At 41.3% G+C, this 14,398-nt stretch overlaps 1 protein-coding gene and 1 long non-coding RNA gene across 2 annotated transcripts in view; both read left to right on the forward strand.

The window, feature by feature from the left end:
* RORB (RAR related orphan receptor B) overlaps positions 1-12,945 on the forward strand; it is a 156,105-nt gene extending 143,160 nt beyond the window's left edge. The window contains exons 5-10 of the mRNA XM_081213782.1: positions 1,482-1,603; positions 3,272-3,404; positions 4,502-4,609; positions 7,006-7,116; positions 10,581-10,693; positions 12,409-12,945. Of these exons, the coding sequence (XP_081069908.1) occupies positions 1,482-1,603; positions 3,272-3,404; positions 4,502-4,609; positions 7,006-7,116; positions 10,581-10,693; positions 12,409-12,564 (743 nt within the window). The 3' untranslated portion in view covers positions 12,565-12,945. The remainder of the gene's footprint in view (positions 1-1,481; positions 1,604-3,271; positions 3,405-4,501; positions 4,610-7,005; positions 7,117-10,580; positions 10,694-12,408) is intronic.
* The window catches only part of LOC308597891, a 345,019-nt gene that overhangs the window by 322,587 nt on the left and 8,034 nt on the right, over positions 1-14,398 (forward strand). The gene's annotated exons all lie outside the window — the stretch shown is intronic.

Below are 14,398 nucleotides of genomic sequence, written 5' to 3' on the forward strand. Positions count from 1 at the left end.
GCTATGCATATTTGGATCATGAATATTTTAAATAAATGGATTACCGTATTTTTCGCTCTATAACACGCACCAGACCATAACACGCACGTAGTTTTTAGAGGAGGAAAACAAGAAAAAAAATATTCTAAACGAAATAGTGGATATATGATTATTGTGGTTCATGCTGTGGCCACAGACATGTGATCTGACAGTGAGTTTGGAGTAGCCCAATGCAAAAATCCTGAGGATCCATGTGGATCCATGCTTTGTAACCACGGGGGAGGGAAGGAAGGGGAACCATGGATCCTCTACTCACGACTGCAGCAGATCCCCCCCGCCACACGCAGGCATTCGCTCCATAACACGCACAGACATTTCCCCTTGCTTTCTAGGAGGAAAAAAGTGAGTGTTATGGTGCAAAAAATACGGTAATTAAATAATGCATACTTCCAGATCCATGAGCTGAGCTGAGCTGAGCTGCTTCTAGTGCCATTTTGAGCAGAGAAGCAGCTCAGCTCAGCTCATATTGAGGGTCCTTGTTGGGTCTTACTGGCTTTTTCAGCAGTTGTGCAATATGGTAGAATATAGCTATTGTACTATATTGCAGAATGTCTCATTCCCTGTTTTCCAGGGCTCCTGCAGACAACCTATATATTGAGCATTCATCCTGTTTTGCTTGTAGAAGTTAGAGTATATCAATTTTTTATTGAGCATTCATTCTTATTGATTTGCAAGGAGCAAGCTTCCTGAATTTATCCTGATTTCCTTTTGGGGTGTTTATAAGCCATTCATTCGTTCCACCCTTTTCAAAAATGCATTTCCCCATTACTTTCCTGATCACAAAAGAGTCTGTTACTTTTTTTAAGTGGATTTGTTGCATGGTGGGGATAAAGCAGTTTCGTCCACTTTAAATGCACAAGTCTGCATTCCCCAATATGGGCTTGAATCTCTTCCACTTCAATTTTGCCGCACTTGCATTCCACATGTACTTACTGTTAGTTGCTGTTTTGCCATCACCTTATGGCCACAGGAGTGATGTTCAAGCAAGATGTACAACCAAAGATTTGTGTTTGTTGTTGGCTGATTATCGGATTATGTTATTTGACCCTTGCAAAGACAAATTAGGTAATAGAAAGTGAAAGTAATAAATTGCTGCTTCTACATTACTCTGAATTGTTTATTCAGTATTCCCCAAAATGTGATCCTGGCAGTGGAGTACAGTACAACTAAAAAAAAGTGCCCAGTGTGTTGTAGCAATGGGGGAAGTGTTCTTGAGACTATTGTTCAGCTGCCAGCTCATAGTATGGTCACTGCAGTAAAGGATTGGCTGTCGTTACCCTCATCTTTACTATTATCCTAGTATTACTAGATAACATTATTATTTAATTCTGTCCTGCCTTCTTAGCAAAAGAAAACATGATTAGAGCAATGTAAAACAAAGTATATTTAAAATAATAATGATTGTGAAGCAGAGTTTCTTCCTTTTTGTTCCTCTTTCTTAGACCGAATTGCACAGAATATCATTAAGTCCCATTTGGAGACATGTCAGTACACAATAGAGGAACTACACCAGCTGGCCTGGCAAACCCACACATATGAAGAAGTCAAAGAATACCAGAGCAAGGTACCAAAAACACAACTCACTTCTATATTCTTGTCAGATGGGCAGCATGCATATTGTTATTGTTATTGTTATTACTCATTCCCTAATCACTGTTGTTAGTGCATTATTTCTGCCAATTAATTGCTGGATAACACACTTGAGGACAGCACTTTTGTAAAATGGCATTTTAAAACAGGAGCAAAGTCTTAGGGAGGAATTCAGTGGAGAACTATTGCAAACACCAACACACACATCCAATAAACAAATAAAACAACAGACTCTCCAAGTGTCCATATTTTCCAGGGACAGCCCCAGGTTTACAGAAGTCTTCCCGGTGTCTGGTTTGATACTGGAATGTCCCACTTTTCCTTAGGACATCCCTGTTTTCACTGGAGAAATGTTGGAGGGTATGGCATTTATGTGACACCCCCTTCCCCAAGCCAATGAGATGCAACCTTTAGAAGAGGTGGCTGCCCAGAGCAACCCAGTCCGATGGGTGGGGTATAAATAATAAATTGTTGTTGTTGTTGAATAGGACATCCCTTACCCAGTAGCAGCAGGGTCCCTTTTCCTTTTAGAATAAAGTTTTAGCAGCCAGCTGGAAGGCTGGCTCAATGGATGCCAAGGGGTGAGTCTGAGGACTCCAGAGCACCCACAAGCACTGCATGAGGAACCCAGTCATAAACAGGCACTGCTCAAGCAGGTTACATCAGCCACTCTTGGGGCTTTGCTCCTTGTCCTCTTCAGCTCTGTGAGGGAACATGGCAGAAAAGACATGGGAACTGAGTCCCATTGGTGGATTCGTGTTGTTCCCTAAAATTAGCAGTTACCACATGTGTCAGGGCCTTTTTATGAGATATTGGTGTGGATCCTCCTCCACTCAGATAAGAAAGCATACAAGGGATTGATGGACTCAGATGTCCCTCGATCTGCTGGTGGAAGTTCAGGGGCTTACTGGACAAAAAGTCTGAATAAACCTAATGGGAAGGAAAAAGCACATTCTCCAGAAACCAGGTGAGACATGCACATCTCTACCTTAGAGCAGGGGTGGGAAACTGGATCCAACATATAGACTGCTTTGACAGGTGTGTGCGGCCATTTACATTGGGTGAAGCATTTTCATTTACTCCCAGTTGTTCTTTGGCAAGTGATGCTGTCAGTGCCAATGAGCAGAACAGCACTGACATCACGCTGCTTTGGGTAGGGAGTGGTTGCACTATGGAGTTCCTCAGAGGAGGTCAATTCCTCAGAGGAGGTCAATTCAGCAGTGAGTACACCCTGAAATTTGCACCCTGGACTTACATGAATGTTTTTGTGTTTAACACCACAAAACAGTCCTATTAAACAGTCTTATTTTTTCTTGCAATTTTAATTTATGCACTTAGTAATTATCATAGTAGGTTAAAGCATCTGCACAATGGGTGGTATTCAACTAAGTTTTTCTGAGAAGACCTATTAAAATACTTAAGTCATGTCACACATTTCAGTGGGTCTTCTTGAAGTAAAGCTTAGTTGAATACCACCTATTGCTTCGGTAACCATAGGATCTGCACCTATCACATGAGTAATTGTCATCAATATATTATTGACCATGTGGCTGAACAGCATACATTAATTTCATGTCTGAAGGGTCAACTTGCTTTATGATTACTATCTGCTCTCCTTTTGCATGCACATTTCTTCTGGAAGTCAAGAGAAGCATTATGGCAGCAGTGTGCAATCCAGATCACACATGCCATTCAGTACGTGGTGGAATTTGCAAAGCGGATAACAGGCTTCATGGAGCTCTGTCAAAATGATCAAATTCTACTTCTCAAATCAGGTGAGTAAACAGGGATGGTGTCAGTGTTTCCATTAGGCTTCATGACCAAGGGCCCTCCAGGTGTTTTAAACAACAACAGCTGGCTGGGGCTCATGGGAGTTGTAGCTCAACTTCTGGAGGGGATCAGGTTGGGGAAGACCGGTCTACAGTTAATTTACTAACAGCAGTATTTGAGGAACAGAATTACCAAAGCTTACAGAAACATTGATAAATCAGCTTCAGGATTCAAACAGGGTATCAGATGGGACATCATGCTATGTCACTGAAAAAGCTGGAGTGTTAAACAATGCCTAAAATTTGACTTTGACCTAAATGTACAGAGGATATCCCGTTGTACCCCCTTACACCTGAGTAGAAGTGAGAGTTTTAAAATGCTCGTACCCTTTGAACTCAGTGGGACTTACTTCTGAAAAGACATGGATAGGGTTGCCCTGCAAATAATGTTGAGCTGGAAAAAGGACAAAAAAGACTGATAAAATCAACTTCACTACAGAACTGCATTATCATCATTTCAGCCAAGCAGCTATCTTCTAATGCTGTTTTTTACTTCCAATGCCTATCAAAAATAAATAAATAAATGCAATGAAAGTGTTTAGAGAACACAATATTTTACATATATTTTGTTGGTTTAAAATTATATTCGGTTGTTCTTTTTTCTCTTAATGAGATGGGGGAGGGGTGGGATTTTTCAAGCAAAGCATGCTGGACAGTTTTTTACTTTTGCAGGACAACCTCAACTCCAAAATAGGCAAAGCAAGGGCTTGGTGGTCCACAATACATTCTCACAATTGAGTCGTCCAATACTGTTTCCATGCATATTCAGCCAGCACTGTTATGATTAAATTAGAGTAATTCTGTGACTTCTCCCTTCTGTGACAGGGGAGAAGCAGCTCATCCGCTCATTCACTGCCTTTTTCACAGAATATTGCCGAAATCCCACAATTGCAAAAGAAGAGCTGCAGGCTGGCTCCATTGCATCTAGCTGTGGAGATCAGGAATAAGAATTTGTTTGTGAATACCTTCTGCTTCCAGCAAATGGTTGAATGCAAATATCTCATCATGATATATCTGTACAGTAACTTTTGCTGTCTTTCCAGGCTGCTTGGAAGTGGTTTTAGTCAGAATGTGCCGTGCCTTCAATCCACTCAACAACACTGTTCTGTTTGAAGGAAAATATGGAGGGATGCAAATGTTCAAGGCTTTGGGTAGGGTGGTTTCTTCATTGTTTACTCAAGCCATAAAATTGTGGTGTGATCTGGGTATAGAACGGTGGCACCTGCAGCCATATATTATCAAATGAGTATCAGCTCATCACCATTGAAGATATTTGAAATGAAAAGAATCTGTTAGATTCCACTGTTATTCCCCAGGCACTGCTTGTTTCCATATAAGTGAGCTCATAGGTTAATAACACTCTCATTAATCTGAACCTCTGATTGCGTAATCATCATTTTAGATGCTTCTTCTCCAGCCCTTTGGGTAAACAGAGCTGGGAGAAACCTTAACGCCATATTAAGATTTGGGAAAAGGGCAAAGGAGAAAGAATGTAAATCAGGGCTTGGATCCGCTTAAGTTTTTTATTTACTGTATAAGGTATAAAAATGATGCTAACATACACTGAAGGTGGAAAACCTGAACTGATGTTTACTCTGAGTACTAAACACCAAGTATTCACAGGGAAGCTCAGGGCAAGAAAAAAATGCATGGACACAGAGCTTTAAAGCACAGGTCTGTGCCTGGAAAGAGCGAGCTAGAGGTAAGTGTGGATAAGCCCTTAATTGCACCACCCTTGACTAATAATAATAATAATAACTGTACCCCACCCATCTGGCTGGGTTTTCCCCAGCCACTCTGGGTGGCTTACAGCACATATAAAACATAAGAAAATATCAAACATTAAAAACTTCCTAATAAATGGCTGCATTCAGCTGTCTTCTAAAAGTTGTGTATTTCTTTATCTCCTTGACATCTGAAGGAACGGCGTTCATCTGAAAGGAGGGTGTCACTGCTGAGAAGGCCCTCTGCCTGGTTCCCTGTAACTTCACTTCTTGCAGGGAGGGAACCACCAGAAGGCCCTCAGAGGTGTCTGGGCTGAACAATGGGGGGGGGTGATTCTCCTTCAGGTCTACTGGGCCAATATGCTGCTGTGCCATTTGTACTGTTGTATTTCACTGCTTTATATCTTTTTGTGAGCCTCCTTTATATTACTATTGTATGGCAGAAACAAAATCAATGCTCAAATATAAACTGTGAGAGTAATCAGAGTAAAATTATAATAATCGTGAAGTGATCAAGAACAAAAGGTAAAGCTGATTCATGAAAAGGGATTATATTAGTATCCACTTATAAGTGTACCTTCATAAGTGTGCCAAATAAATTTAAGCCACAATACAAGGCACAGGTGTATACATTAAACTCTGGTGGAAATGAGTTGGAATTATTTCTTATCTCTGAACTTTGTCAGCCACTCTGGAGTCTCGTCGTCTTCTTTTAAAGGCTGGAGTAAAAGTGCTTTAAACGAGTAAATAAGCACATACAACTACCGGTATATATTTGACTGGAACCTCATATCACACTTAGTTCTGTTCTATGTTATGTTATGTTTCAATTGGGCTTGTGGGAGGAGTTCTTTTCTGACTATTGAATTGGCAACAACTGATAACCTACTGTAAAACTATAACTCATCACACAGAAAGATTAGAAAAGTAACTGAAAACATACCTAGCCTTCTTTGTAGCATTCGGCACAATAGTTGGTTCTTTCTCTTTTTGAGTTTTCCACGAGGTTGGATCCAGTGCTTTTTTCTGGCATACTCAAGGGTACTGACTGGATCCAGAGTTACCTCCAAAGATGGAACTTGTGAAAGAGCATGAGATTCAGCTAAGGTTCCCACTGAATAAAGATGATTTTTACCAGTTCCCCCTTAAGCCTCCCCTCCAACCTACCATGTTCATCAGAGTATGATGCTCTTTAGCAGTTATTTCAGAGGCTGCAGATGGAAAGGAGGAATCAACAAAATAAAACCAACTTCTTCCAGTAGGAACTTCCCATGACTGGAGTTTCACTCACAGGAACTCTGGATTCAAAATGTTGTATCTTTAGGATATATATGAGGCAAGTTGTATAAGGCCTCAAATAAATCACCCAAAGGCAATAGTTTAGTTAGCTTCTCATTTGCACAAGAAATGGGCCTAGCTATAAGAAAAATAACAAGTGGTCTGTTGTCCTGTCACTGAAGTATGATAGCAGTGAAAGCCATGCTTGCTGAACATCCCTTACAGACCCCAGAGAAAATCTCCTCAGTTCTCATGTGCTCATGCTAATGTTCTGATCTCAATCAGCAGCTCTTCAGGGAAGATTGAAACTACTTTTCCTCATAACTATCTCTAAGCACCAAGAATGTATGTGTTGTTAGTGTAGGAAATTGACTGGTTCTTCTGCATGATATATATGTTTCACTGCCTGGATGTAAGGGAAATGGAAGAGAACTGATGCCCATTCATTATGGACACATGCATGCATTTGATCACAATAATATTCCTGGGAAAACATTACATGTGAAGCAATATGATTTTATGTTGACTTTGTTTTCTGCACACAGGTTCTGATGACCTCGTGAATGAAGCATTTGACTTTGCAAAGAATTTATGTTCCTTGCAGCTGACTGAGGAGGAAATCGCCTTGTTTTCATCTGCTGTTCTGATATCACCAGGTAATTATCTTCAACAAATTATAACCTTCCCACCTGCGTCCCATAGAAACTTCACTATTTCCAGTTCTTTTCAGCCTATGCTGATTACTGTTGTTCTTCACATAAGTGCGTACGTTAAATTACTGAATGGGTTTGATTTGTCTTGTATTTTGCCTGTAATTCAATAAAAATTACAACTGAAGAGGTTAAGCATTGAAGCTGGGCTACATGATCCCTGAAGTTTACAGGAACAAACTTGGGTAAATATGTGCTAGAGCAGGAATGAGCAATGGTCGGCCAGATGGTGATGGATGGTGCCATCACGCCAAACCGTTGGCATGCTAGCTGGAGACTGACCACACTGTCCTACTACATGGCTTGGACTTTACCATAGTGTATTATATTGCAGTGCTTCTGCACAGTGGGTAAGTTTATCCTGATTCATGTGGCAGGTTTTTTAAAGTGCTTCACAGCAGCACATAACCTGGTGACTCTTCCTTTTTCACATGGCAGAGAGCAGCGGCTGAACAACCAGTGTAGGTTGTTGTTGTTGTTAAAAGTAAAGGTAAAGGGACCCCTGACCATTAGGTCCAGTCGTGACCGACTCTGGGGTTGCGGCGCTCATCTCGCTTTATTGGCCAAGGGAGCCGGCGTACAGCTTCCGGGTCATGTGGCCAGCATGACTGAGCCACCTCTGGCGAACCACAGCAGCACACAGAAACGCCGTTTACCTTCCCGCCAGAGCGGTACCTATTTATCTACTTGCACTTTGACGTGCTTTCGAACTGCTAGGTTGGCAGGAGCAGGGACCAACAATTAAAACACACTGTTGAAAACAACCTGAAATCACAGAAATGATGTGGTTCCTAAAAGATATACATCTCAGGTGCCAACAGCCAGCATAAAGAGCTACATCTGTTGGAGAAAGAGGCTTGGAAGATATTTTTTACTCTCTCATAGCTACCAGGCACATTAAAACTTGGTGAGATTTAAATCTCACCTCATCAACCTTTAAACAAACAATCTGCATGAAAATACTAGAATAAATCAGACATTTAGTTTTCCAAATAATTGAAGAGGTTACTCAGAGTTTCAGGAGTTACAGCAAAAAAAAGTCTCCACCCACAGGCAGAAAAGCAAAGAAGAAAAAAGGATCCAAATGACTTAAAAGAAAAGAACTTGGTTTCATCACAAAAGGATTGTGCAAGCTTTAGGAAAGCTGCAGGGTGTAAAATCTATTTTAGAGAGATTCATTCACTTGATTTTTCTTTGTCAGGGAGCCATTCCACACGACTCCTTTCTTCCAGGAAGACAGCACAGAGAGAGGAAAGGGGGGATCAAAAGTTGCTGGGAGCCCACTAAACTCCACCCATTGGCAGCTTGAGCTCAGGGCCCAAGTTAACCCTTTCGTGCATGCAAGTGTGAGTCAGTAACTGTATACTGTATTGCAACAGCATCTTCAGTATTTGCCAAAAGCTGCATAAAGAAGATGCCAGATGTATCTCTGTGGGGAGAGAGTTACACAACTGCCAGAGAGAATGCCAACCACTTTTAAGATGCTGAGGACAATGGAACTACCAAGAGAAACCTCTCTGCAGGGAAGGAGGTGGGCTTTCAGGCAGTGGCAATTTGCACAGCTAAACCTGAAGGGTAGAATGGCCAGGCATGCCAAACTGTAAAATAGTATTAGTGGAGAAGGAGAAGAATTGATGTTACAAGTTACAACTGCTGCTGTGTGCATGTTTGAATACAGAAGAGGTATGGCATACGGACTATATAGCCATATAACTCTGGATATCGTACAGCAAAGTTTGCATTGCACTTTAATTCAATTCCATTACTAAACTTGCGGACGATTTCCTGGCAGTTATTTGATATTCCAAGGATAGAACTGAAGTATTATTTTGTTGCCCCTGTTACATGCAGCATTATCTTGATGGAATTCATCAACAGGATAATAAAAAGAAAAAATGAAAATTGCAGGAAAGCAGCTAAACCAGGACTGCTCTGGCCACTGCCAAATATCTCCACATATGAGAAAATAAGAGGTTCAGAACTACAGCAGAAAAGATGCCATTTCTAGTCCAAGAACCAGAAAGCACCAATCTTCAGCCAGAGCAGGAACTGGGAGAGGACATGCAGCACATTGGTTCAAACCATATTGCTTGCAATGGAAACAAACATTCTTGTTTTCAGTGGAATGTCCTTTAAAGTTATATGGTTTCAAGTTTCAGAAATTAGTGTCCCAATCATAGACTTACACAGTGGTCTGCTAGATTGTGTGGTAAGATTCCAAAACACCCCCAGAACCTGCCTAGTACAGCTGTGATATGTGAGCATCTTGCAGGGGCTGGGAAAGCCATAGGGCAAGGGTAGAGAGGAATGCATTGCTGCCTGCACCTAAAGTGAAAGCTAATATCAGATAAACCCAAGTACTAAAAACTTAGCTCTTTTGAGATGGGGAGCTAAAATATTGCACTTCCTCCTGATGGTGGGGTTACAATGGCTACTTACCCTCTTCGGGTGGAAGGCAGTTGTGGCCTGTTGTGGCAGCCAGGACTCGTGGGCATGGCTGGACACACTGCAGGATGGGATTGCCCACCAAATCCTGGGCCCCTGAGGGAGCAGAGCCTCACTTATGGACTGGGAAGCAGATGCTTCTTCTCCAGTCCACCAGGGATGCTTTAAAGCCGACTGAGCCTGGCACCTTCATCACAGCCGGCAGAAGAGCAATCCGTCCCTACCTCCTTGTCATGCTTTTGTCATGTGTCTTGTTTAACCTTATTTTGCATTCCAAGTCACTTGTTTTTTACTATTCCTTGTTTTACCATATTTTCATTGTAGCTGCTTGTTTTAATCATGTTTACCTCCTTGTAATACCTGACCTTGCTCTGGTTGCTAATGGTTGCCATATCTGGAGCCAGGAAGAAATGCAAACAGTTTTGCCTTTCCCATAGCAAAATGAGCAACTTTCCCCATAGCAACTTTGGGCAGGTAAGGCGTTGGGTGGAATCCTAGTTATCAAGGTCCCAGTTGAATTGGTGCATCACCCTGACCAAAGATCAGGTGTGTACTCAGGGTATCCTGTTAGAGGGGCCTTGGTGGAAGTCTCTGTCCAGAAGCCAAGTGTGGGGCAGGTGGGAATGGCCACCTTGGTAGTTTGGCGTCTTGGGGACACCATAAACCTTGGCACAACTCTGTCAAAGTTTCAGCCCTCTAGCAGGAGGCTGGAATGGATATACACCCAATGCCTGAGCAAAAGTCCGCCTGCATCTGGAATCAATAAACTTGTGTCCATTTCTAATCCAGATTGTAGTCTGGTTGGGTTTGTTCCTTTATGCCTTAGCTATAGCTTCTGCGCAAGGAGGCGTGGCTCTGCAACTGGGACCACAACACTATTAACACCTATTGCTACAAGTCATCTTTCCATCTTTCTGGCTTTAGTTTATGCCTTCATTTGAATTTATTTTATTTCTTTTGGCCAGATCGGGCTTGGCTGTTGGAACCAAGGAAAGTCCAGAAGCTTCAGGAAAAGATTTATTTTGCACTTCAACATGTGATCCAGAAGAATCATCTTGACGATGAGACTTTGGCAAAGGTAGATCTTCAGCACACAAACTGACACTCCTACATAAAAAGTGTGCAGTTAATTAATATTGATTTTAATTCCCCCTTTTTCTGATTGGCTATTAGTGATTCCAGTGTTCCTGCCCCCAAAGGCTTTCTTGTTTGAATCAAATAGTTCTTCTCGCTCCTACCCAGGAATTTTCCTTGTACATCAGAACTCACCATGTGAGCTTCAAACATTGCTATGGCTTCTATTCCACACACATGCTAGAATCTACCCCAGAATTTAAAATCTGCTGCATCCAGTGTGTGAAGGGATTTGCATGTAGAGCAATAGCATGTGCACTTGGAGCTGTGTTGATGGAGTCTCCCTGCCCTGCAGTTTCCCCCACCCATAGGCAAGGGAAGAATGCATGCCCAGCTAGAAAGCATGCCTTTTCGCTCTAGCTGATCTGCTGATCACAGGCTAATGGGCACAATGCAACTGCAAGTCAAGCTTGCTGATGTTAGCCACCAATTTAAAACATCAGTCACGATACATTATAAAAACTCAAAAGAAAAATAATTCAGTTTCAATCCCCATGCTCTGATAATTTGTATTACAATTAATTTATTTTATTAAAAAAAACTTATTAGGCTCTAATTAAATTTTACAGCAGAGACCTGTCCCACCACCTTCATGATGAATTGTTGTATTCTGCTCTTAGTTTTATTGTGTGAATTTGAATGCAGTTATCTGAACTTTTTTCACTGTAATTGGAACTGTTTTATGACGTTTCATGCTTATTATTATTATTATTATTATTATTATTATTATTATTAGCTGCTTTGGGTTTATTTTATAAAGAAAAATAACCTCATAAACATAAAGCAGCTGGGCTGATTTGGATAAGGTCTTTGGTATGGCGAAGGGAATTCCAACGCTTCCCCTCCATCAGGAGCAGCCAGCGGATGAGGCCGCAGTGCCCCAGAGCTGCTCTCCCAACATGGGGAAGCCAAGCCGGTGCTTCCATCACTGAGCGTGTGCAGTGTTCCTGACCTTGCCACCTCCCTGCCGCACCCCATATCATTTGATGAGCACCAGCAACACTAGTGCCCGAAGGGCAGCTGCCAGCCACCCCAGCCATACACACGCCAGGGGCTTCTGCTTCCTGTATGTTATGGTCCAAGTCTTTCCCATGCAGCTGCTATTAGCCATGGAAAAGGAAAATATACAGGCATAGAATGTGTGCCTCCATATATTCCCTCCATTGCTCATAGTCTGCTCCTGTGCCCCAAGGGCACTCATAGGAATGTTACAACACAAGAAAGAGGAAATCAGAAAGCAAAATCCACACATTAAAAACACAAGTATAAATAAAACTAAAAAGCAGGCATATAAAGCTACTGGAGAGAAACATCAGCAGTAAAGTTTTAAACATTACAAATCTCTCAAATGAAAAGTGTTCTCTGTAAAAACTGGCCAAAGATGGAGCCTATTGGCTCCACATAGAGGATATTCCAGAGCTGTAGTGCCACCACTGAAAAAGCATTAACTCTTGTCCTTACATACCTAGTGGCCTAGAACCCCACTTTCCACTCAGAAGCCCCAACCCAAATCACATGGACACACTTCTCTGTGTCATTTTCATGCACAGCTGCTGCTTTTAGAAGAAAATTGCCAATCAGTTTAGAAATCAGGATTTCATGAGACAATTTCTTTAAGAATAAACTTTCTCTCAATTTGCTTCCTTGTCTGTCTTATAGTTAGTAGCCAAGATACCAACTATCACTGCACTTTGCAACTTGCACGGAGAAAAACTGCAGGTATTTAAACAATCTCATCCCGATATAGTGAATACACTGTTTCCTCCGTTATACAAGGAACTGTTCAATCCAGACTCTGCCACTGGCTGCAAGTGAAGGCAAAGCTAGAATATTTCATGGAATGCATCACTCTTCAGACAAAAGAATTGTTTTCATGGAGACTTTCTTAAATATGTCACTACTGCAACACTAGGAATGTCCTGCACTTAATAGAATTATTTTTCACCGCTACAGTTTGAAGAATGTAAATATGCACCTCTGAGTGGGGCCTGTTTTTGTTTCTCTTCTTTTTCCCTTTATGTTAATTTTCCCCTTCTTTTTGTTTTGTTTTGTTTATTTTTAACTTACCAGAAAGTTGCAAATATAGAACACTGGGTGTTACCTTTATTTTTTATTTTATTTTATTGGGGGCTTTGTTTTTGGGAGACAAACTGTTTATAGAATTTTATTGTAGATATAAATGAAAACAGAGGAGTACTTTGCGGTATTACTCTTGCTGTTTATTGTTCAAATATAATTTAAGAAATTTCCACTAAACTAGGCTTACCTATTTCTATGTTTTTAGCTAGTTAAATGCATGTGGCAATATGTGGCTGTCTTGGAAATAGGTGTGTGTAGGTGTATATATATATATATGGGCATGAGCCTTTCCTGCCTGGGTGCCGTGTGGGTGCATGGAAGATAACTCAGAGGGCTTAAAAGAGCTCTGTTTCAACCTCTCCTCAGCCAGTGTTCCTGGCGCTGTGCATGCACCATTCTAGGGGAATCTGGGCAATGGGTGGTCTCTATGTGCCTCCCATACCCCCAGCGGAGCTTACATGAACGAGCTTTAGGGACTTCCCATTCTCTGTAAATTTCCATTATGCTCTGCACAAACTGAGAGGAATAAGTGAAAACAGGCCTCCCTTATGCCCTTTGGTGATCTTTTAACACATGGGCAAGGATCATGTCCTGTGTGTATACATACATGGATAGTATATACCAGGGATGGATGGCTTTGACATTCTCTATCCTTAAAACAGCAGTCAGGTGCCAGAAGTCTATTTTGCTGCACACCTCTACTTCACCATGCCGGGCTGCTAAGCTCCAATATGCCCAAGAGAGATGAAGTATTTAAAAAGCATTCATACATTAACACACATAAAATCAACATTTCCTTTCCTCCAAATAAAACACTAGGCAAAGTTTAACCACAACTTGATTCAAATTTGGTAGCAACCCCAGACTCAGGATGAAATTGGTTGATGAATCACCAGACAGCCATCCCTGCTATATACCAATATAGTACATATATACACACACACATACATGGAATACGCAAACACTTGCTGTAGCTTAAAAAATGCCTATTTTCTAGGGACGCTCTTCTGCATTTTTAACTCTTCATGTAATGTGCTAGTTTTATGTTGGGCAATTAGGATTTTGCTCTGCCATCCACCCATGTATAATGACAAGATGGTACCTTTTCTGATCAGTTTGTATATAATGTGAATGCAGTACGCAGTCAGTGAATGAAAAGTCAGGTTAGTATTATGGTGCCAAAGCCTTGTCTGGATAATTCAAATGGACAGAGAAAAAGTTATTGGGAGATCCCCCCCCCCCGCCCCCGTGATAAAACATATATTAAACCTAATATTATAGGACACAATGCCAATAGAGTATTTAAACCACAGAGTAAAATGTAGACTTGTCCAAAACAGTTTTTTTGTGAATCAGAAAGAGTTTATTTTATTAACACTATGTCAAACAAAAATCATCACTATTGCTCTGATATTCCCCAAGGGTGATGGAGCAGCCTAGTGATGTAACTCTGAAGGAGTAAAGTAAAAGCTACAAGAGCAAACAACCTGTTATCATCCACTAAGGTATTATTGTGAGGCTGTGAGGTGAAAGTGGAGGCTTTCCATCTGCACACCCATTGTTGAATGCA

The sequence above is a fragment of the Podarcis bocagei genome (genome assembly GCF_964188305.1).
Source record: "Podarcis bocagei genome assembly, chromosome: 11".
Classification (NCBI taxonomy): Eukaryota; Metazoa; Chordata; class Lepidosauria; order Squamata; family Lacertidae; genus Podarcis; species Podarcis bocagei.